This window comes from Simochromis diagramma, unplaced genomic scaffold (genome assembly GCF_900408965.1).
Source record: "Simochromis diagramma unplaced genomic scaffold, fSimDia1.1 OVJJ01000205.1, whole genome shotgun sequence".
NCBI lineage: Eukaryota > Metazoa > Chordata > Actinopteri > Cichliformes > Cichlidae > Simochromis > Simochromis diagramma.
This window is the reverse complement of record NW_024386782.1, coordinates 5,995,357-6,020,377: the sequence shown is the minus strand read 5'-3', so window position 1 is coordinate 6,020,377 and position 25,021 is coordinate 5,995,357. Positions and strand designations below refer to the sequence as shown.

Sequence of the window (25,021 nt, the reverse complement as noted above, 5' to 3'; positions counted from 1 at the left end):
CCTCACTTCTTCAAAGGGATAGAAAAGGTGATAGAGAGAAGTAAGACAAAAGGGACAAGATAGGAGAGAGCAGAGAGGAGAGCCGGAAGGGGGGTGCCAATCTGGCTGAGACAGCTGTATCAGTCAACTAGCAAAAGTTCTATTGTTATGTTTTACCATTTTGACGCCCCCTGTTGAGGCAGGGGGCTGACATCACTTAGCTGCCCAAGTGATGTCAGTCCTTTTTAGCCATAGCCAGTGACTAGTCCTCTCAGCAGCGTTAGCTAATTGTCTTATAGCCCGCCATTGCGCCTGTCCTCTGACCCCAATCTCTCTAAGCAGTTTTGCTGTTGTACTGGCAGCAAAGCCCCTGCACCCCACTTCCACCAGGGGCACCTTGATCGTCCAGCCTCTGTCTGCCTCAGCTGCCAAGTTGGCATACCGCAGCTTCTTACACTCAAATGCTTCCTCAATTGCTTCCTCCCATGATACCATCAGCTCAATGACGTACGCAAGTTTTGGGGAGTTAGACCAAAGGACGAGGTCTGGTCGCAGAGTAGTTGTTACAATCTCTGTGGGAAAAATTACCCTCTGATCCAACTCCACTTGCATCTGCCAAACCCTGTTCAACCTTCAGCGGGCCCAGGTCCGGGGTTCCTTAAGAATGGCTCCCAAAAACCCATTCTTAAGGAAGGAACGGCAAGGAAAATCTGCTATATGCCAATTTACACACGAACTGGACCAAAACTCAGTGGCAATAGATCTTATGGAGTGATGAATCCTGATTTGAAATTTTTGTTTCAAAACGTCAATAATTATAGAGCAGCTCAGGAAGTAGTCAGAACAGTCAAAAGCCATCTATAAAACATGGTGAAGACTTATCAGAAGACTACTTAGAGAACCAAAATAGGAAGGGCCTTTACTGGGCAAACACTGAGGTCAGTCATCTGGAACTTTTTGAAGAGGAGCCATGACTTTCATTTTTGGTTTCTTTCATTTTTGATTTGGTAAAGTAACTTTTATGCAACTAATATGCAAATGTGAACTTCTGAAAAAATTGTGGTGAGATTGTGGCTACTGTGCTGTTGCTTAGCAGGGTTGGGCTTAAAATTTGCCCCTTTTTTAAGGGGCATTTGTGTTATCTCATAGCCTTTGCCAGGACCTTTTTATTGTGTAATCTTAGAGAGGAAATTTAAATCCACCAATAAGAGCCATCAATTTCAGGTGAGTCATCAGTTAACCAGCAGTGACATGTAACTGCATTCTCTGACGTGCGTAACCAAAGCTTCATTATTTCTGTCGCACTGTTACTGTTCCTTTAAGGGACGTGTTTGGGTGTGTGTGCTGAGAGGGCGAGAGTGTTGACGGAGCTGGAAAGAAAAATCCGGCATTAGCTGTCCTGTTACACACCAATAAACCGCTGGTGAAAGAAGAACTTCTGGTGCTTGGGAGTCTACACAAACGTTACAACACATTTGTGTACAGAAAGTGTTCAGCATCGCAAGAATTTATTTTTTACCTGTCAGACAGGAGAAATACTGAGGTCAGTCATTTGAAACTTAAAGAGGAGCCATGACTTTCACTTTTAGTTTTGGTAATTGTGAAGTAACTTTGACATTATATTCTATGCAATTTTTGCAAAACTTGTGCTGGGATTGTGGTTACTGTACTGTTGCTTTGCCTGGTGCGGGGCTAGGGTTCAAATGTAACCTTTTATTTAAAAATACACTAGGCTTACATTTTGTGTGTGTGTGTGTGTGTGTGTGTGTGTGTGTGTGTGTGTGTGTGTGTTTGTTTGTGTGTGTTTGTTTGTGTGTATTTTAGGAAGGAAATGCCTCCTTAATAGTTTAAATGTGAAATATTAAAATTCAAAACAAATATATTGCCTAATTTTTGCATGACAGAGGAAGATATTTCTCTGCCCTGCATGTGGAGAAGTCGGTTTCAGGTTTTATTAAAGCATTATGTGCATTATGTGTCACCAGGCATGTTTTAAAGTAATCCACCTGTTTGACAAGTAAAGGTATCAGGAGTTGAGACATGTTCTTTTTATTACCCATCTTAAATCATAAAACTTAATTAAAACTTAAACTTAATTACCTGTTGATTGCAAACAAAGTGTGACAAGTCCCATCATATGATTTTATGTAATTAGTATATAGTAATGCTGTATTAGAAGAAGTAGTGTGCTACGATGTATAATACAGTTATTTAAAATTGTAATATTATTGTATTTAGTTTAACATGTATTAAGTACAATTCCATATTTAGCCGCATATAATTATTTATTTAGAGCTGGCTGCATATTTTAAACTTACCATTTGTTCTCATTCCCATTTGGGTGCTACACCTTTCCTTTGCTTCTACCATCAGCTGAGCTATAACATAATGCAAATGGTAACAGTCAGCAAGTCCACAAATTTAGCCATATAGATTCACTCGCTTTGACTTGGAATAAGTCGAATTTTGATACTTTCCCTGATTTGATCAAGTTGGATGAAATAACTATCATGTTTTCTAATCTGACATCAATTAACATGCCCAAAATCTTTTAATTGATTGGTGGATAATCCGTTAGCATGTTAAGGTAATTGGATTTATGTGTGCTGAAAACATACAGTCTTGTTTTTTTAAATATTTTACCATTTGAACATGCATCCTTCACGGTGGGGAATGCCGGTGTATTTATGAAACAAACCCAAAGGCAGACACGGGAGAAACGAGTCTCAGCTGACTGATGGTTTCCCCAATCTTATAAACAGTACATGTGCATAATGACTGGAACCAGCCCACCGAAGAAACAATGGGCTGGGAGGTCAGTTCCTTTATCATAATTATGCAAATTCTCGTGACCATTGATCAACAACCACTAATCAAAGACCTCTGTATGTTACTCTGTTTGTGTCGGGGGACCCGATCCATGGGGTGGACAAATTTTTATGTTTATAAGTTTATAAGACTGGGGAAACATGCAGTCAGCTGAGAGTGAAGAAGTCACTTGGATGAGTGACGAAAGGTTTCTCCCACTGAAAATGCTACGTCCAGATGAACAGAATCAACCTTTGGAGAAAGGTTAGCTTTGTTGAATTAAATCTGTCTTGGGTTCTACATTATAGATTTGAATTCCATAACTTTAAAAGTGGCATGGCTAGTGTAGTAACTTCTGAGAACTATTGTGAGGCTCCATGATCAGCCATTGCTGTCTAAAATTGGTCCACTGGAGTGAGTGGAGATGACACGATCCTTACCCCTTGAGAACTCTGGCTGTGACCAACTGCCATATATGTCTCTGTAAGGGGCTAAGCACTCCTCTTGCAAAATAATTTATAAACTCAAAACCTTAAATCATATTCATCTAGTTTAAAATCCCTCAGTATCCCAAGAAGTTACTCTACATACCCAATGTTTGTGTGTTCCCTGATTTTGAAAATGTGGTCACGATATACTGATGTAAAAAGGTCGTTTCTGCTTCCTTGATGAAAAGTCCTTGATAAAAATATGAGGGAACTACAGGTAGGTCTATATAGATTTGGACACTGACATGAGTTTTGGGTTGTTGTTTTTTTTACGTGAAACATATTCAAATTAAAGTTATATAATGGGCATAATGTGTTGGCTCTCAGCTTTCATTTGAGGGTATCCATGTTCAAATTGAGTGAAAGGTTTAGAAGTTTCAATTCCTTATCATGTGCCGCCCGCTTTTACAAGTGACCAAAAGTAATCGGACAAAGGCTATTTCATTGTCAGGCGTGAGAAATTCCTTCACTATGTCACTATTAATTAGGCAGATAAAAGGCCTGGAGTTGATTTGAGTTCGGTGGTTGCATTTTGAAGATTCTGCTGTGAAAAAACAACATGCAGTCAAAGGAGCTCTCCAAGCTGTGAAAACAGAAAAAAAAACATCTGAGAAATTGCTACAATATTAGGAGTGGCAAAATGTAGTTTGGTTCATTGTGACAAAGAAAGAAAGCACTGGTGAACTCAGCAATGCAAAAGACCTGAACGTCCACAGAAGACAACAGTGGTTGATTATCGCAGAATCATTTCCATGAGAAACCGATACACAACAGCCAGCCAAGTAAGCAATACTTTCCAGGAGGTAGGCGTATCACTACCCAAGTCTACCATAAAGAGAAGACTGCATAAAAGTAAGGTTCACTGCAAGGTGCAAGCCTCTCATAAGCTTCAAGAATAGAAAGGCTAGATTGTACTTCGTTAAAATATCTAAGAAAAAAAAGTTCATTAAAGCAAAGACGTAGAATATTCTTGAATCGCCAAGTCAGTCACCTGATCTTAACCCAATTGGCATGCGTTTCACTTGTTGAAGACCAAACTTCAGACAGAAAGCCCCATAAACAAACACCAACTGAAAGCTGCTGCAGTAAAGGCCTGGCAGAGCATGGGAAACCCACAATTTGGTGATGGCCATGAGTTCAAGATTTCAGACTGCCATTTTCAGCAAAGGGTTTTCAACCAAGTATTAGAAAATAACATTTTCACTTATTTAATTTGTCCAATTACTTTTGAGCCCTTTAAATGAATGAATTGTGTTAAAAATGCTCTAGTTTATCACATTTTTATGCAATTTTTTTTGTTCAACCCATTGAATTGAATCAACTTCATCTGAGTTGTTTTATTTAAAATTCATTGTGGTAATGTACAGAACCAAAATTTGAAAAAGAATTGTCTGTCCAAATTATTACAGACCTAACTGTATATTTTGTAGTTAGATGGCACTCCACTTACTGAAATGACTCCAGATCGAAAAGTGTACATCTCTTGCTTTTAAGAAAGAGCTTGTTTGAAATTAAGTAAGGCTAAAGTAAAAAAAAAAAAAAAATTTCAGATGGATTTTTCTGCTTTTCCCACATAGAAAATTAAGTTCTCCACAACACGTCAACATTCTACCCATTTACTTGAATGCGATTTGGGGGGATTTTTAGGACTTAAAAATATAAAAACTATAAATTGTACACTCCAAAGAATTACAAGCCTTGGTATTGCAGCTAAGTAGTAGTAATAATAATAATAATATTCAATTAAAACAACCCAACATGTGGCATACTGTATTTTTCGGCATACAGGAAATTTTGAAATGCCTCTAATTCCCTCCCTATTCTGTAATCCATGCTCTGTATAGGTAGATAAACACTCAAATATTATTCCTTTCACTGCTGACCAAATACCTAGAGACATCCAACCCCCTTGGTTTTGTTTCCTTAGGTTTCAGTTTCACAGTCCACTCCTCCAACTACAACTAGGACTGAACAGCTGTTCTTCGTGATCTTTGGAGTTGTGTTAAGGTAAGATTTCCATCTCTTTTGTTAAATCCAAGAATTACTCACGATTACTGTGTAATGCACTTCAACATATTTCTGAAATAGTTGAAGATAATACTGTAATTAGCTGTAGCGCATTCAGCTGCAAAAGAAAGTCCCACGCATTCAGTTAGTCAACATGCCTCTTTGTGTATGCAGCTGGATATCATGACTCAGACGTCTGGCCTCTCCTATCAATAGGCATATGTTTATAGACAATTTTAATGAAGACAGAGGTGTGAGTCTATGAAGACATGTTGCCAAATGACCAGCTGAAGAATCCGGTTGTTCAGTCTGACGTCACTAGCCGTGTCTGGGTCTAAACTCCGCTGCAGGTCCATATATCAAACGATCACTATGGCATTACTGAGAGTTGAAAAACTGTCTAAAGTCTTTCATCTTTAATAAAATGATCAGCGTTCTGCTCTACCAGGTGTAACAATTGAGTTTAACATCCAGGCATCCATGAAAACGGAATTTATGACATTTAACGGAGTTAGAAGTTAGCAGGGAGTTAGCTCGCTAGCTTCTATCTAAATACAATATAGCATGTCCTGACTGCGGGGTTTTGGAAACAAATTAAAACGTACAGCTCTGTTATCACTTCCAGCATAAATGAAGACAGAAAACTAAACAGCAGTGACGTTTGTAGGGTTACTGAAGTTGGGCTAGCTGGTATATAATGATGTGCTACGTGACCGCTAGCGACACAGCTATGTTAGCATAATATAAACAAGCTAACTTTTTTTCCACTGGATAAAAGTTACCGTGAGTGTTCTTGGTGGTCAGGAACAAATGTAATCGCATGGCAAGATGCTTTAAAAGGACCAAACTTCAGCCAGGAGAACAACAGATAATCCATCCACAATACGAGGTTAGTCATTCATATACTGCTGCATGGGCTGGGCTGTAGTTACATCCTAAGGTTTTAAAAACTGAGCTTAAATAAATGATTAGTGGTAATAAAAGCCGAGGGGGGTCAACAGGGATCACTGACTGTTTTAGGAGCTTTTTGAGATCAAATAGAAGAAAATACATAACATTAAACATGTTAACAACACAAAAGCCATATTAAACGCAGACTACTTTAGACCCGGAAGTAAGATTCGTCGCGTCATCACTGAACAACCGGATAGTTTACACAAATGTGAAAGTGTGCTCCTCTGAAAAAAAAAAAAGAATAAATTTGCTTCAAGTTACTAGAATAAATTGAAAAGATAAATGGCCATTTAAATTTAACTGAATAACCAAATAAATAGTATTTTGTATTTTACATCTCATTGAGTTCATGTATTGTCATTAGTTTCAGACAAGGAGAGCAATGTAAATAAAATTTAATATCATAAGTTCTCTGATTTTGGTATTTGAGTGTTGACGAATATAATCTCCTGGTCTACGTTTAGATGGGTGCAATATTCAATCTACTTGAGCAGCACAGACTGGAATCATACTACAACCAGTTTGTTCAGATGGGTGTTAAAGATGAAAGAGATTTCCTGGACAGTGTGACGGAAGAAGATTTAAACAGCATTGGTAAGAATGCTTGATATGCCAAAGACAAGCTAGGACTTTAGAATAGCTCTCTCATTACAAACATGTTAGCAAAAAAAAGCTGCAAATATAGAGAATTTCAAATCTGTGTATCAGGGTCTAGCTTTTTGCAGTATTTCAGATTACTTTCTCTGAAAGCTGAATTTATTTTGTCTCTTTTACAGGTTTAAGTCATGTGGAAAAGAATCGTTTTGCAATCATGAAAGACTTCATTCAAAGACTGAGCACTCCAGAACGTCAAATCCTAACTGGCAGACCGGTACAAAAGTCAGTGAAGTCGTTCAGTCTTCAGTACACATACCCCAAATGTCTTAAACCAAAGGTTATTTCAGGTAACAGGAACACATCTTTTAAAGGCTCTTATCCTAAATGTCCCCTTTGGCATGATTAAAGTAATTTATATATGGACATGGAGGTGAAATGTTTAAAATTACAATGCTACAGATATGGATCCGGCACAAAACACAATTGAAGACATAATGCTGAGAATCTGTCACCTTGAAAATGTTGGAAACACCAAAGGAGTTTGTCTCTACACAGTAGATGGGATGCCCTTGACAGACGATCCCTTCTTCAACACATGTGAGTCAGCAATGGAGGAGTGAATGATTCTATACAGTTAGGTCTATTTAGGTTTTGGACACTGACCTTTTTAAAAACTATTTTATTGTGTACCAAAACATGTTAGTTACATTTAGAAGATTAATATGAGTAATAGGTCTAATAAGACTTTCATCTGGGACTCAAGGGATTGAACAAAAATACTCCAGTAACTTTTAAGGAATTGTAGTCACTTTTATACACACTTTATTTTCAAGTGCTTTAACCTCCTAAGACCTGAACTCTTCCACGGCATGCATTTTTAATTTCTCTTTGATATTTGGACTGATTGGGACCTGATGAATGTAAAAACAAAGAATTACCAGATTTTTTTTTTTTTTTTACCTGATTTTTGTTTCTAAGAAAAATGAGAGCCACATATAAGGATATTCGTTTAAAATTTCAATAGGACAGTAGCAGTATAATGTCCCCGTAAGTGGATATCAGGCCCTTGTAGAGCAAAATTTTGTATTTTGGTCTAAATAACCCAAAATGTGATGTCCACATATGTGGACGCCAGGTCCTAGGTTAAAATGTGTCTGTCCAAAAATACTTAACTATATTTGTCAAGTCATCTTAATTTGTGCACTTTTCTCACGTGAAATGGATTGATGCATCTATTCCAGGTGTTTAACTTGATTTCACTCAATTACCACACAGATCACCTATAGGTGAAAAACCTTTAAATTGAAGCCCCAAAAGATACAATACCATGTTTGTTATCACACAACAACATATAAAACATTTCCTTCATTAAGTACAGGTAAAATGTCCATTACTGTCCGCACACATCAATAGTCTTACAAACAGAGACTAAAACTAAACAATGGAGCTGCTTATAAATGGGCAGTCGACCTGCGATACAATGATAATGCTACTTAAGCTAGTGGTAGCTGCGATTCTTTAGCAATTTTTTAAACAGTCTTTTAGCTTAGCTAGCTTAGCCAGACAATATCTCCACCAGTGACATTTCTATGTGCAGTGTGCCACTTGCTCCTTACCAGAGATGGGCGTTACTGTAATCCGATGACTTTTTTCAAGTAACAAATAAAGCAAGGGATTACTATTGCAAAAACGGTAATTAGATTACCGTTACTTTCCCGTAGGAACGCTGCATTACTGCGTTACTAAAACCGTGATTTTTTTTTTTTTTGCAAGAATGTCTCATGACAGTGAGGTAAGCAAGTGCAACGTTCGTGACAACAGCTGTGTGCAGATCAACAATGGATAATATATCATGTGCGGGAGAGAGTATGAGCATGCAGCGTTTAAAGCGTGGAAGTATTGACCTTACTTTAAGTTTGATTCCATAAAAAGTGACAAAAACATTAGCGTCCGTTGTGCCTGGGAAGAAAACTTCCCACGCAAACTACCCCCTAAACCTCCAAGCAAGTGCGCTACCACGTAATGGGAAATTCACAGAGAAACTCTCGGATTCTTTCACTGACCACTGCTGCACACCGGCACCAGGGTAAACCTCCGCCTACGCCACTCCTGCTTTACAGGTGAAAATAGAGCAAAAGGACCGCTAGTCTTTGACTTTATTTATTTTCTGCTGTGTTTTACTTGCATCTATTTGAAAGAGTGAGTGTAAACACAAAAAATATTTTATTTTATGTGCTGGAATGTGCAGAAAATAGGTTTAAATGTTAAACTAATTTCTTCCAGTCAGAGAATGTTGCATATAATTAAATTTTTGCTTGATGCATAAAGTTAAAAGATTAAAACTAATAAAACAAGTTTTAAAAAGAGACTTTTCCATTTGATTACATTTTGTATGATGGATTATGTAGAAAAAGTAGAATTGGGCTGAAAGATCTATCGCTTTATCACCTATTCAGGTTGTAAATCGTGTTTTTAAAAAGTAACTAAGTAACTAAGTAATTAATTACTTTTGAAAATAAGTAATCAGTAAAGTAACGGGATTACTTTTTTGGGGAAGTAATCAGTAATTAGTTATGATTACTTTTTTCAAGTAACTTGACCAACACTGCTCCTTACAAATAAATTTGGACCAGCAGGTTGACTCCAGGACGTCCAAAAACCTGTTCACTTCTGCCTGAATTGCCTGGAGTCTCTTATAGGGGTACCTGGAAAAGTAAAACATTTTGAAGTCTTCACTTTGAGTTGCTCGCCCAAGCAAAAGAGGGTTGGGTGTAATGCAATGAATGCAGTTTTCCCGACTCTGCACTCTGGCATCAATTAGGCGCTCATTTACAATGTTGGCTGCCACATGAAGAGCTGTCTGGAACCCATCATAACTAACTCCCTTCCAAGATTCTGGAGTGCTCTCTTCACAATGCGCGTAGCAGCTTCAGCAACACTATTCCTATGTGGGTAAACAGCAGGATTAACTTTCCACATCTGCTGTGTTCCATTTTTTGATGCACCTTTCTCCAAGACCAATTTGTTCTGAGTTCCCAAGGACCCAGAGCCCGTGTCTCTGTATACTACTAGTCTATCTGTAGTAGTGCTTGAGAAGACCATGGTGCCTGTGCTGCAAGGAAAATCTCTCTTAGGGCATCCTTTCGTTCCCTTATTGAAATGACTCCTGTCAACAGGACTGCCACCCATTTTGGGCTGTTAGTAGCTTGACTTTTCTCAAGAAACCTTTTTGCTGCTCCCCAAGTCCTACAACTGATTTGACCAATCAACCTAGGACACTAAACCGCTTGACATCTACAAGAGTTCTACAAGGTCACTGATTCTGCAGCCAGCCTCCTTGTTTTCTTAGGGTCTTAATCTGACTTTGTTTTATTTCTTGTCCTTTTGTCTGATTACAGAATACATGCCCCAAAATGCATTTTGTAATGTATTCTGTTAAGTTACTCAATGAGCGTAACGTATTCTGAATACTTTGGATTACTTAATATATTATCATTCAACCACATCAGGGGTGTCAAACTCAAATACACAGTGGGCCAAAATTCAAAACTGGAACAAAGTCGCGGGCTAACATTAATATTTGTTGAAAGAAAATCTTCCTCTAGATATAAGAATGAATCTTTTCTTATGGACTCAAACAAGTTTTGCTGAAAAACTGAATATTGAACAAGCAAAGCTTAATACTAAACAATATATATATATATTAGTTGTATAATACCAGCAGGCCAGCTCTAATAGTAATTTGGTATGGCTTCGCGGGCCAAATGTAATTAGGCTGCGGGCCAAATTTGGCCCGCGGGCCAGAGTTTGACACCTATGAACTATCTTAATCTTAATATAAAATGAGTAACAGTAGGGTGGACATTAGGTAAGGCTGCACTTTTTGCAGCGATCTTGTATAGAAAATAGGTCCGCCACTCCGAACCGAGGTAAAGGGACCTCTGGCTAATATGTCAAGTTCTGTGTCGGGCTCATAGCCGAAAGCTAGCTTTACTAGTGAGAGACAGACAGAGGTGTTGAAAGGCTGCTCCAGCGAAACTTATTGTTTCGGAGGAAAACATGAACACAGTGTACAGCCGAGTCATAATAGCTTACTTACAACTGAGCTCATCAGGCACTCTTTTTGGCTGCAGTGTTATATTATTATTTTTACATGCTTCCATCTCCTGTTTGTGGTCAGTGACAACTCATACTTTTCGACTCTCCTTTTTCTTCCTCCCTCGCGATCACAGAAGCATAACGGGTATGGCAGTCCGTTTTCCCTGCAGCATGGAATACACTACCCATGAAGCTACATTCTTTAGGGCTATACCTGTAACACTCTGCGTATTGCCTTCATATAAAAAAAAAATATTTTGAATTATAATTTTCAAAAATATTTCTTCACGTCATTATGCGGGCCGTAAGTAGAGGTGACATGGGCCAAGAGATTGAGACCCAGGCAGTTTTGTTTGGGTTTCCACCTTTGTGGAATTACCAAAAATAGAGAGGGCATAGCCAAACATATGAAACAGGAAAGGAGCACCGTGTAATCCATTTATTTTAACAAAGTAACTGTATTCTGAATATCACCTTTTTAAATGGTAACTGTAACAGAATAAAATTACTCATATTTTTTATTTTAAATACGTAACGCCGGTACGTGTATTTCGTTACTCCCCAACACTGCCTAGGCAGAAAACACCTTTATTTCTGGTCACAGAAACAGAATGTTAACATGATTGGTAGAATCAGTTGAGGGTGGCCCTAGCTCTGATATCAGCCCACATTTCTTCTTCTGCACCTTTTTGAGGGAACACTCCCATTACAATGGCAACCATCTCTTGTCCTCCAGTCAGGCCTGTAGTGTCAAAGAAGGGGGGAAGAGTTCATTCCATAACACCAGATTTATGGCCCTGTTGTCTTGTAGAAATCACAACCCCCAGGTCACATTACTGAAAAGGGGTCTTGTCTTGTGTCTGTTAGTATCAGAGTGTTACAGACTGCTTCCAAAACTACTCTACAATACACAACTATGTGCAGCAAATGTGTGATGCTATTTATGAGGGATATAGCCTTAAAGTTAAAAAATAAATTCTAATAGTACTAAGATTGCTCTTTTTTGCTTAGCAGGAGTTACCAATCCGAGTGGGTAATACAACCCTGACACTTGGCTGAGCAGCTCTCTCCATGTCAGTGGGTTTGGTGTTTCAGGCTTCTCAGATAATTGCCTCTCCATCCGTAGAAATGATCTCACAAGTTTGAGTGGTATATCTGGAAAGAGCATTTGCGCCTTCTTCGGTTTAACATATTTGCTGCCTAGTCCACAACAGACCAATTGGTGTGGCCTGTGGATTCTTCTAGGGGTTCTGATTCAGATCTGTAAAAGATCCCGGCTTATTGTCACACGAGTTTTCATTCCCCCAATTCCATGGACAACCAAAGTGATCTCTTCACTTCTTAGGTTAATACTTGCAACCCTGTGGGTTGTATAGTTGGTGTCAAAAGCCAGGTCAATTAAAGTCAAAATTTTTTGCCCAGCATTAGCTGTTACCTCAAGGAGCATCATAACCACTGGTAGTTCTTGCAATCCAACTTCAAACAGGAGACTCGGCTGCTCTTTGGTGGTGCTGCATGCCCTGGATGCAGTATTTCAAAATGCATCTCTGTATTCTTTTGCCACTTCAGGTGACAGTTTTCTGAGGAACTTCTTCTGATCTTTTTTACATATCCTCCTGACATTTTCTCCCTCCGATTGCCAAAGCAATTTTCCAAAAGACGGAAGATATCACCTGCAGTGTTGCCAAGAAACTTGGGCCGTCGGTTTTAGTTTGATGGTTGGCATGGGACAACTGAAGGTCATTGACAATGGCGTCAGCCATTTAGCTTCCTCCCTTATCCTCATCTGCATAAAGTCAGCTTTTCCGAAACCTCTGTAGGTTACTTTAAAGGTCCCTCTGAAAACTTGATGAATTATGACACCATTACATTTTGAATTTGTTGCCTGTAAGTTACGTTTTCACTCTGTAGTTCCATCTGTTAATAGGTAAGAAATCTGCTAGAAAAATATAGGCTTTAATGTATCATTGAAACAGGATTAGTAGGAAATAAATCTTGTCTATTATCCAAATACAAGCAGGTTTTAGGGTAAGACTTATAATCACATGATACCATGGGAGAGTTCATTTACAAACTTGAATGAATAGTTTTCAGACTGCTGGTAAGCGCTAGCAGTTTCTAAAATGATTTTGGTCATAGGAAATGAATATACTTTCATACATGTAGATGGGACACTTTAAAAATGTTTTTTTAATTAATTATTGTTTTAATTTTTTGTTTTATTTTTTAATTATTTTTTGTTAACTGTGGATCTGGCACAGTTATTCTATTTATTATGTTCTTTTCCAGGGTCTTTGAAAGAAAGACACATTGAAAATGGAGCTGTAATTTATGCTATTTTTACTCCGAGGGAAAACTTGACAGAGGCTCCAAAAATGCTAAGACAAGAGTCTGGCAAGACCTCTGGAACAGATGTCATTCGATGTCACATCATGCTCAAGGTGCGTCTTAACAACAGTATGCTGCTCAATTGAGGATATTGGCAACTGCTAGCAAATGAAACTGGCCAGTCAATTTTCATATTATATCTTTACGGTGGAACAAATGACCTGTAATGATTTCTGAAATCTGTTATTTTGCTTAGACACAGTGGTTTTAAGTAGTATCTGAGTTTCTCTAAGCCCCATTTTAAAAATGAGGGAAAAATATACCTTCACTTGATAAACAGTCTTTCTGTTGAGGAGGGAAGAATAAAATGGCAGAAATAAAGTGAATCGATTATTTTTATTAATGTATAGTTTATTGTTGTAAATGTCAGCCTTCATTTTTAACATGTATATAAAGTTATAATTGAAATTAATTCTGTACCTTTAACATATTTTTCTTTACCTGTTAAGGGAAACTTTGAGATTATGGTGAATTTGGAAACTGACACAATCGCAACTCTAAAAGTGATCCTGTCAAATGCAAGTGGAATACCAGCACATGTCCTCCATCCCAGGTAAACTGCCTCACAAAAAAGTGTTTTTTTACCCATCAGACGTAAAAGGCTGAAAAAGTGTTGTCATCACTCTGCTCCGAGCAGGGACAACCTGGTTTGTGAATACAATCACTCCAGAACAAAGCAACACAGGATATTGAAAGTCATACCATATTTAGATCTACTAAAAGACCTTAACCTCAAGGTCAGAGGTCAAGGTTTCTCTTAACTGGAAGAAGCAAGTCACCTAGGCTTTTCACATTCATCACATTCCATCCACTCATTTACTAGAAAACTAAGGGTAGCATTGGTAGCCACCAGTATTTTTGTTACTTGTCACCCATCGCCACCCACACATTCACATGCTTAAAGTCTTAGCATTGATGGAGTTCTTCTGTTCTCTGGTGTCCCTGTTTTATATAGAGGTAATAATTTGGGTGGTGATACACTTCAAAAGTGTGGAATCTCTGAAGGGTCGACTATTGCCTTCGCTCTGTCCTCGTTTACCGAAGAGACTCCCCTTGATGAAACTTTCTACATCAATGATGTCGTGCCTTCAGTCCAACAAAGCCAGAAAGGAATCAGTGTGTTGCTGTCTTCTCTTTATGCTGTTGGGGTAAGCTGTTTTATATTTAACACTGTCCCATATTGTCCCATTGTCTTGCTATCCTATGAACATGAACTTTATTTATTCATGCCTAGCCTGTCTTCAAGCCTGGTGATATTCTGTGTTTTTGAAACGGATAGCTGAAAGACTACATAACAGATGATTGCACACAGAAATTCACATAAAGTCCTTACATTCAGTCCAGGCATTGGTGAACCTCAGAAATTCTTCCACAAATAATGACGAGGTTGATGCGGGACAGCGATTTAGCAGTAGAACCACATATTCACTCTTTACATTGCGTTTACGTAGGAATATCATCAGAATACAACCAGTTGCCACCTTGTTAAGTAGAGTTCCCTATTTTAGAGAGAGGCATTGCAGATGAGTTGCTTTTATGGGTGCAGACACACTCAGATTGATTGCAACATGTTGGCAGTCTGTCATTGCTTAGCAGTTATTTGCAAAGCTTCGCCAGTCTGGTTGAGAGTGACTGTAGTCAAGCTACAACTGTTTGGAGGCATGTTGTTTGCCACCAGGCAACCTGTTCAATTACATTACGATTGAAGTGTTCAATTGGTTCTCAAAAGCAAAGAAGGAATCAGTCTATTTTCATTCTGGTTATAGTTTTGTCTTTGTGACCTCTGTACTTGGAAAGAATAGCCAAAATCACAGAGCAGCTATTATAACTAGACTGTATGGTGAATTTATTTAAAAAAAAAAAAAAAAGATGCCATGGCTACTGTGAATTAATGAACCTCCTTATTGAAATTTTTTTCATCAGTTGAAATATAGCTTTGTCTTCAGCAGCCCATTTGTCCAGTATTAACCCTGGAGAAATAAACACTGTGGGTTCTTTATTGTGCACTTTGTTGACCTGTGTTCACAAACTAAACTGAAATGTGGTAAATTTAGTTTAGATTGTGTTTAATTTTTCTGATTAACCCAAATTCTAATATTTCTGTGTATTTACTTGTAGAAAGACCTTTCTGAAATAATCCGGAACAAACTGATAGCTTACATACGAAAATTGACGGGATGTAACCCCCTCACCCAAAGTTTGCATCAGTTACTCTGCAGGAATGAAAAGATGACCAGGAACCAGAAGGTAAAAAGTGTGAGGTGGTGTAAGACTTGTTACAGTTTTAGACTATCTTCTTCATAAATAGAGGACAGTTGACATGCTGCTGCAGTTTTAAGTCTTTGGACCACTGGCCTCATAATCCTCCAACAAATCTGGTATCAGACTTTTATGTGACTTTTTGCATGTTTTGTCCACTGATTTTAACACAGCAGCTTTTTGCACGCCACCTCGCACCTGCTATGTGGTGATTTAGGCTGTAAAACATGCATCATTTTGAGTGTACTGTAATTTTATTTCATTTATTTAATTAAAATGATATTGCCATGATGGTAACTTGTGAATGAAACCATCTGAAGTGTCACAGTATTCATGAATGTAGAGATATGACATGCCTGTTTCCATGTATGTGTGTCTCATGCAGGAAGCACGTAAAAGGCTCATCGTTTGTACAGTATATAACTGTAATTTACTCGCTGCTTATTTTGCATGAAAATTTTGTTGTGTACTGACTGATTTCTTGCAGATTGCAGTTGTTGAGGGCTTATACATGCTCTTCAGGGAGTTATTGCCCCAGCAAGCAACACAGCGAGGGAAAAAAATCATAGAGGACCAGGATGTCTTTGAAAATTCATTGTACTGCTGGGCACATCTCCTTTCAAAAATTGAGGTATAACTGAGTTTATTTTTGAACAGAAGCTGGTCTTTCCCAGTATTTTGTATAGATATTATCTCTGTAGTTTAAATGTATCATACTTGGCTCTGTTTTGACAGAAACAAGCATCAAACCATGAAGTCTATGCTCCCATCTCTCTCGTGTCCAAAGATGGTGACCATTTCTGCGAACCTGTCAGAGTACCTGGAGTACCAGATGTCTTTGAAAGGGCGTACGTCCTTCAGAAAATCAAAGGTACAAATAGCACTGAAAGAGTTTAAACTATAAAGTTGAAAGGTTTTAATGTGTCTAAATGAATATAGTTTTAATATTTTATGTCATTTTTGCTGCAATACTAGTTTATTAATTACTTTGCATATTCAAATAAAATAAATAAAATAAAAATAACCGGATTTGACAGTATAAAGCATCCATAATGAGAGAGCCATTAAAGGTAGCACTTTCTTCAGCCTGGTGCAGTGATAGCTATGTATTAAAATAAAAATGTATAGAACTGTTAATTATTTTAAAATGAACTCTTGTGCACAAGCATTGCTGCATCACCAGATGTAAAACGTTAGTTGGTTAGAATTTTTACTAAATTGCATTATGGTGGTGAATTATGTGTTTCTGGCTTCTTTTTATTTTGTTTAGATGGAGAGAAAATTCCAAATTGCACCGAAGAGCCTTTACAAGAATTCTCACTACAGAGAGCCACTGACATTGAGAAAATCCTGCTCAGCATTCCTCGATTTGTCCGAACGTATCCTCTGTGGAGTCACCACGACAAGACATCTGGTCAGAAGTATGTGTGACTGAGTTATTTCTTTCAACACAACTTGAGCAGATTTCCTTTACTTTCTGTTGGTATAGATAACAAATTAAGATACACCTATGCACAGCTGAACAGTAAAAATTATTGACTTAGTTAGGTTTAAAGTATATGCTTGCTCTGGAGGTGGTTTTTAATGAATGCCATTCAATTTCTCATGAATTCTTGATTATTCATTCATGATTGTTTTTAGTAATACAGTATTGTCCACAAGTCTTGACCCACCACTCATTTCTTTATATTTGCGTCCAAGGAGCCAGGATCATTTTCAGAAGAATTGCTTTGTTTTTTCAAGGCATTTAGCACTGACCTGAATCATGTTTAAAAAAAATGATCCCAAACACACTGCAAATGCAATAAAGGCAAACTGGATAGAAAAACAACACTATTGGCGTGTTGTACCATTCTTGGTATGTGCCTGGCTCAAGTGTTGAAATTAGTTGTTTCCACCTATAGCAGGATCAGTTTTGCAAAGTATTGTGCTTCTTTGGAATTTGTTTAAATGTCTTCCTTTTTAGGTGGTAAATTGTCATCGAAGGCTGACATGCTGTCAGACAGGCATAAACATATGGTACTGCAATACAAAAAGATATTGCGATATGACACTTTTATATAACACACAAATTTATGCCATTATTATCTCAGACAATATATGGCACAGCCCTGTTATGTACTTTGTTTCCATCTAAATTTGCACGTTTTAATAAATCCCTGCACCCATCTCCCATTTTTCAAGCAAAATACAAAGAAATTAAGAGTAACTCAAGGCCCAAGGCGCTGTGATGTATTTTAACCTGACAGTGTCTAGTCTACACTGCCCAATGCTTGAATATCCTATGCAAGCAGTCTGAGTTAAAACATAGTTTTGAGTTAGTTAGTCTTTATTATTAATTATTATATATTAATTACACATATTAATCTGGTGTCTAGGATTGTCTCAAAGACAATATAAACAGGTTGAATAATGACTTGTTTTAAAGACTTTTTTTTTTTTTTACTAATTCATTGAATGAAACAGCTTTCAGGTGAATATTCAGTGGACTTTTGGCAGCATGGTGGAACGTTTGAAATCTTTCCCTCGCCTTAATGTGACCCCACCTCTACATCTGAAGGACCTGGGACATTATCAGAGCTGCCTTGTTCTACTTAGTGAAGGTATTTCATCCTTTTCCAGTCTAAATATTCACATCTTTCAGTGAAACATCACTTTTATACCTTACAAACACTTGTATCATACAGCAGATGCCACTGGCTTGTCAGGTTTTAGTCCACAGATGTGTTCATTTTGCAGAAGTCTAAGTCTAAATGGAGAGGTATGTTCCACCTTTGCTTAGATTGTCTCTACTGTTGCTCCTGTTACAGTAGAACTGTTAGTCACTTTAAATTAAGTGGACAAGGAATTTCCACCAGTTCCCCTACTTTGCCTTTGACCTCTGACATCAAGTTTTTATCATGTGTGTTGGGAGGTGTTATACTTAATGTTTGCTTCATTTTCATATTTCTCTGTCAGATAATCTGGGCATTTATTTGCATAAAAACAAAGGAGCAGCTGATATGATCGAAGTGCACAATTGTCTGGATGGAAAAGTAAAAACAATGGATTTAAACTTGCTAGCAGCCAAGTGAGTACCTAAACCAAAACAAAATGGAGTGAACTAATGAAAGGCAGACTCATTCTGGCACATAATATATGCTTTAATACATGCAGGCTGCTGGAGTCTTCTATGATGAACTGAGAGTTTCTTCTTCACTTACCTGTTTTCACACTATTTATACACCATTTTGCATTTAATTATCAGTTATTATTAATTTTTGGCTCTTCCAGCTTGTCTTTTAGCCTGTCTTCCTCCCCTCCCCCAGCCAGTCACAGCAGATTACTGCCCCTCTCTGAGCTTGGTTTCTGCTGGAAGTTTCTTCCTGTTTCTTTCCTTCCCACTGTCACCAAGTGCTTGCTCATAGTGGCTTGTCTGATCCTTTTTTTCTTTATCTCACAAGATAAAATGCCTAAAAGCTACTGTTGTTGGGATTTGGCGCTATATAATAAAATTCAATTGAATTGAATTGTGCATCTTGATCTGCATTAAAGGCACAAACTACCCACCCGATAACAGGAAATTCACAGAGTGTGTGATGCTTGTCTCGTCTTAACTGTGTAAAGCTATAAAGATGGTGTTTGTTTGTCTTTTTTTAAATACAGCACTGGTGACCACAGAGATGACCAGTCATTTGTTACAACCAGGACTCCAAATGAGGCAATACTGGTGAGATCTGGGGAAATTTTAGTTGTAAAGGAATCGAATCAAAACATTTGCTAAACATTTCCTCTTCCTGACTTTATTACTTTAGGTACTGATCGATACAAGCTCCTCGATGGAAGAGGAGTGCTACGAAAATGCAGAAATAAAGAAAATCAATGCTGTCAAAGAGCTCTTTGACAACTTTGCCACGAGGAGCATGGCGTATGATTTCCATCACGTCATTGGTCTTGTAAAGTTTGACTCCATGGTGAAAATGCTCCACACATTCACAGAAAATCTGGAGAAGTTCAAGGTGATTGCAAAACATTGTGAGGATGGAAGGCTTTCCTCTGGAAGCTTGTTACCTCCGCTCAAGAAGAATTTTATTGCCCTCTATATTTAAAAATTGTGAGGTGGTATTATGTGTGAGGAAATTTTGACATACTCAGAATAACTGAGTTTTGAGATACCTGATCAGTAGCTCGAAGTTTTGATAGAATAAAGCTAAAGAATAAATATTTAACTTGGGTCAGCGTGGCAGCTTTTTTCTTCCCATTTTCCAGTAAATAAATAAACATGCTGTAAATGAACAACTTGTTCGGTGGCGCTAATATAAATTTTTTTCCTTGTCGCCTTTTTGGGGTTCTTTTGTTTTTTAGGTCCACACACGTAACCTTGAGGCGAGCGGATGTACTCTGCTGTACGACGCGCTACGACGTGGAGCTTCAGAGCTGGAAAAGATCAAGGCGAGCTTCCCAGATTGTAGACTCCGCGTCCTGTGCCTCACTGATGGCAATGATTCTGGGTAAGTTTCCCTTTCTGCTTAAGTTGCCTTTGATCACCCATCAATTATGTTTTTCTGGGGCAGCAGCTGACTGTTTTCATCTTGCCATAGGTCCTTTATGGACCCAGTTGCTGTGACAGCCAAGCTGCTGAAATCAAACATCACTGTGGATTCAATCCTTCTTGGAAATGTGGAAAACAACATGCTCCATGGAATCAGCAATGCAACAGGTAAAACTATATGTATGTATAAAATAATGCACAATTCTCTGCCCTTAAAAGTAAAAAAAAAATATCCCATGTTTAAATTAATCTAAAAGCTGCAATCTGTTGGAAGAGGAGTCTCACTGATTGTAAACAGTTCAACTGGTTTGTACAAAAGCTTTTTTCTCACACGCCTAAAAACATCACACTAGAACTCAACTCTGCCATGCACAACCCCCTATGCAAAAAAAAAAAAAAGTAAGGCCATGCTCTTGGATGCATTTTTTAACCGGTGCGCCATCTGGAGGCTTGGACGTAATGAACTGTTTGCTATTTGGCATCTGCTTAATAGCTGGACACAAAATGATCATCAACAAAAAGTAGTGTCAGTTGCACATAGAAGCTGGTGTGTACTCTCTGTGTGAATTTAGGTAAATGCGAAATTGTTAATGGGAACCTGCAGCTGTTTAGAACTGGAATCGCAGGAAGCAAACCTGTAAATGGGCACGCATGGAATCAAGTTTTGGCCCATTTTATTGGACCTTTCTGATTTCATCTCAACTGCTTTCAGGATTTTTTTTTTTTCTTTCTGTGCTTTAGTTCTATAATCAGTTAACTGAGCATGAGACATTAGCTTAGTCTCTGCAGTATTTCTGGTATTTGTCATTATTTTCTGTATTTATATGTATCTGTATTAACAGTGTAGTCCTAAACTCTGGCTTATCTAAACATAATAAAGTTATAAAAAAAAACCAAACATTTGATGCCAAAAAGGGCCAAACAGTGACTTACATTTTAATAATTCCTTTTTTAAATATTTCAAACCCGTTTACAGGTGGCTGCTGTTTCAAACCACAAACAGTCAAAGATGGTCTGAAACTCTTTGAGATCGAGACAGTTCTTTCTCTGGAACAGAGGAAGCCCAAGAAAAAACTTGACCCTTCTTCCATCACTGAGGTCTGTTTATAGTCTGTTTCAAAAGGAAATCTGATCACTCTTTAACTTCATACATGGCCGTCATATGGTTATTATATTTTTTTCATGTTTTATAGGGAATACTTAAAAGCATGTTTACTACTCGGGGCTATGATGAATATCCAGAGACATCCTTGCCAAGCCAGATAAACAGCAAAGTGACGGTGACAGAAAGGTGAGTGGCAGAAACATCCATCCTGTAGAAGCTAAGAACACACCTGATCAAAGAAAATGAGTTTCTTGAGCTGTTAATGAAACAATTTACTCTGCTTGCATGGTTTATCTAATCCAGTGTTTCCCAAACACTGTGCCTGCGGCACATAGGTGTGTCGTTAGAAATGATACGGTGTGCTGTGGGAGATCGTCTGGTTCCACATGACTTTAAGCGAGAGTAACGGGCAGAACAATTACGTTCTTTCCCACTTGAAGGCAGTACATATACCATATACCTCCTCTATTTAAATGGGTCATCAACTGCCAGTAAAACAGAAGAAGGCGAAGAAGAACTTGCATAATAGTCATGCTGTGAGATGACGCAGCACGAATAGCAATAGATGAATATTTGATAAGAAAAAGTGGTCAGTCTGACCTGGGTCCTGGGGAAAATTCTGACCCAGATGAAGGGCTTAGCATGAGTAGTGGTCAGAAGAAACCAAAAAGGTATACTGGGGACAAACCGAGCCAATTCCGCTATACCTGGTGCCCGGGGAAAATGTATCAATATGCTTTTTGTGACATTTTTGTTTGGTGGTGTGCCGCGTGATTTTTCTGATGTGAAATATGTTCCGTGGCTCCAAAAGGTTGGGAAACACTGGTCTAATCTGTCCAATATAGTTTTGTTCAACTGTCCAAAATATGAAGAGATTCGACTTATAGTCATACCTCAAGAGAAAAAGTAGTCTGCTTCCACTTAAGACATCAGTAAATGTCAGTTTTCATGCAACTACTTTTTTTTCCCACTGTAGTTGGCAGATTACTGCGAAATCTTATTTTTACAAGGTTCTGACACCCAGTTGAAGCACCGCCCAACAGGACAGGTACTGCATCAGGCGCCATGGAAGCTGGGTTTTTATTTTTAAAAATGTGTATAGGCTTCCTGACAAAAAGCATGTCATTTAGCACGTACTTGTATAAGTTTCACGACAGTCTAAAATATTTTGTTGATTAAGACTCAATGCCTCCTTAGTCTTGTCCCATATGAATAGCGATAATTTTGACTTTTTGTGGTCCTTTTTTATTACATGCATTCCTTATGAAACATTATATAAAATGCATTCAATTCAAAACAGTGCTCTGAAAAAGAAGATTCGGGAGGCAAAGGATGGTCGTTTCATGGAGAAGGACAAACGTATCGTGGAGGAGCTCAAGTGCCTGCATTGTGACCCTCATCCTTTCTTTAGAGTCTATCCATCAGAGTCAGACTTAAGTAAGTGATGTGGTCTCTCCCCTGACCTGTGTTTGTATTGCTCTGTGTATTTTATTTGATCTGGGCTGCCTGATAGACCCATAAAATCAGTGTTTTCATTGTGATGCAGCTGATGAATTCTTGCTTTGTGGTAGATCTTTATTCTGTATTCATTGGGAGATTTGAATGCTAATCAAACAATTAAATGAAAAAAAAAAATGAATGCAGCATGTTGATTACTTATTAGGGATTTGTGTTTGCAGTCATTGTACTGTTGAGAGCTGCATAGCAACACTTTCTAGGACCTGTAGTGAATAGCAACAATGTTTGATTGTTTTCTGATTTTCAGCGTTCTGGAGGATTCTCATGCAAGGACCTCCTGACACACCATATGAGAAAGGAGTGTTTGAGCTGTACTGCCAGTTTGGTCCTGAATACCCAGTGAAGCCTCCGCTCGTTCGCTTTGTCACACGTGTATCCTGACAAAATACAAACAAAAGCTGTTTAGACATCTACAGTGTTCATATTAAAATGGTTTCCAGTTGTTAGGGTAATATAAAAGTGGTAACTGCATGCATGTTTCTTGTAGCGAGCATTTATCTTAACACAGCGGCAGGTGTACCACTGCAATGTCAACAGTGTTGGCCGCATCTGCCACAACATATTTGATCGCAGCTACAACGCCCACGTCACCATGAGGGACATATTTGATGCTGTGTATGGACTCCTCATCATCCCTGAGCCTGATGACCCACTGGACAGGTGAGACATGCACAACTTTATTCCTATATGCACTCAACAGCCACTTTATTAGTTACACGTTGCTAGGACCAGATTTGACCCCTTTTTGCATTCAGAACTGTTTCAGTATGATCAGCTAGTTATATTTGCACCTACAAGATGTTTGAGTATTTGATACAAGTTAATGATATGGATGATGAGCTGGTGTTCAGACCGAGGTGTGAGTTTTAGATGATCTCTGTGAGGGAAATGTCTCTCTAAACTGATAAACAGTCTGCTGAATTGTTCTGTGATTCTTGTAGAGCTCACTTTCTTCAGATGCTATTTCAGACCCCAGACATGAATACTTACATTTGCATATTAACCTTTTCCTGGAAGCATTTTAGCCGAGGAATTCCTGACGAGCCGCGAGACGTACGAGCGAGAAGCCAGAAAGCACACGGGAGAACATGCTGGAAAGTCAATGGATAGCATGGAGGAGGTGAGTGAGTGAACAAAGTATTTATGGGATTTTTCTGTTTTATGTAAAAGATTTTTTTTGTGATCACATTACTTTGACTTATTTTCCTTTCTAAAGAAACTGGTTGATCCTGTGCCAGAGTTTCTACCACAACATCTGATTTGTCCTCTAACCAAGAAGATGTTTGTTGATCCTGTGAAAACAGTATATGGCACCGTGTATGAACGGAAAGCCATTGAGGAACACCTCAAACAGTGAGTTCAGGGGTTAAAAGTCCTCATAAAGTTCCAAAAGTTGCCTCACAGTCTGTTTTATTAGCAATGTTAACTTGCTTTTGGCATTTCACTAAATGATCAGGCAGATTATGTTCTAGGGTTGTGAATCTCCTCTCTCTCTTCCAGACACCGGTATGATCCGATGGCTGGCCCAGGAAACGAGCTTGATGCGAGTGACATGATGGCGGACAGGGACATGAAGAAAATGGTGATGGATCATCGAGCTCGCCAAATTCAGTGAATGTGGGAGGGAACAGACTGGCTGAAGATTAGCTAGACTTCTATAGGGGTTTCTTTTTTTCTTCTTTTTTTTCTTTTTCTCTCAGCTTGTTGGTGGTGTGGCGTTTCTATCACACAAGTTCTAAACAAGTTACCAAGTTAGTGAAGTCTCAGGTCGGTTTTTCTATCCATTTTTGAAAATTTGTTTATAAAGGACTCTGAGCACTTGATACAGTTTTTATTCACTGTTCATTGCATACTTTTATAGAACTTCTTCTACAAGAGACAAACCAGCCTTCCTGTATGGGAAAGTCAAATATTGTAGAAATTTCAGCTGCATAGCCGCTAATATAAAAACATGTTCAGTTCACAGTTGATTATGCTGTTCATTATTTGACCAAATTTCTTGATTATCTTCTGTTTTTGAAGTGATTAATAAGAGTTCATTGCAATTATTGTGGTTGCGAATATATAATAAAGTATAAAAATGAGTGATGGCAGATTTTCTGGTATTTCTAGCTCATTCTTTTATTCTTACTCGTGTTCCAAATTCAGACTAGATTCTTAGAGTGTAGACAGAGCACTATATAGAAGGTATGAAGGAGTTGAACTGTATCTTTGTGGATTTAAAGAAAGCATGAGAGGAACTATGGTACTCCATGAGGAAGTCAGGGGTATTCTTGGGTTGAGGTCATT

General features: G+C 38.2%; 1 protein-coding gene across 1 annotated transcript; it reads left to right on the top strand.

Moving 5' to 3' along the window:
- Positions 1-77: 77 nt before the first annotated feature.
- Positions 78-24,816, top strand: LOC120725685. The gene is made up of 26 exons (XM_040018665.1): positions 78-1,522; positions 5,203-5,282; positions 6,701-6,830; positions 7,013-7,180; positions 7,293-7,430; positions 13,221-13,372; positions 13,769-13,872; positions 14,275-14,467; positions 15,438-15,566; positions 16,066-16,209; positions 16,314-16,449; positions 16,849-16,999; positions 18,045-18,181; positions 18,537-18,648; positions 19,224-19,287; positions 19,373-19,576; positions 19,923-20,068; positions 20,159-20,277; positions 21,086-21,207; positions 21,303-21,400; positions 22,515-22,651; positions 22,980-23,104; positions 23,247-23,392; positions 23,750-23,852; positions 23,949-24,085; positions 24,233-24,816. The coding sequence occupies exons 3-26, from the start codon at positions 6,701-6,703 to the stop codon at positions 24,345-24,347; spliced, it is 3,210 nt and encodes a 1,069-aa protein (XP_039874599.1). The 5' UTR covers positions 78-1,522; positions 5,203-5,282; the 3' UTR covers positions 24,348-24,816.
- The last annotated feature ends 205 nt before the right edge of the window (positions 24,817-25,021 follow it).

What these genes read in the sequence shown, in the direction of transcription:
- LOC120725685 (XM_040018665.1), top strand. Translation starts at nt 6,701, where the DNA reads ATGGGTGCAATATTCAATCTACTTGAGCAGCACAGACTGGAATCATAC. An exon ending in CGTCCTTCAGAAAATCAAAG is followed by an intron (nt 16,450 to 16,848) that starts GTACAAATAGCA and finishes TATTTTGTTTAG; the next exon opens with ATGGAGAGAAAATTCCAAAT. An exon ending in ACCCTTCTTCCATCACTGAG is followed by an intron (nt 21,208 to 21,302) that starts GTCTGTTTATAG and finishes CATGTTTTATAG; the next exon opens with GGAATACTTAAAAGCATGTT.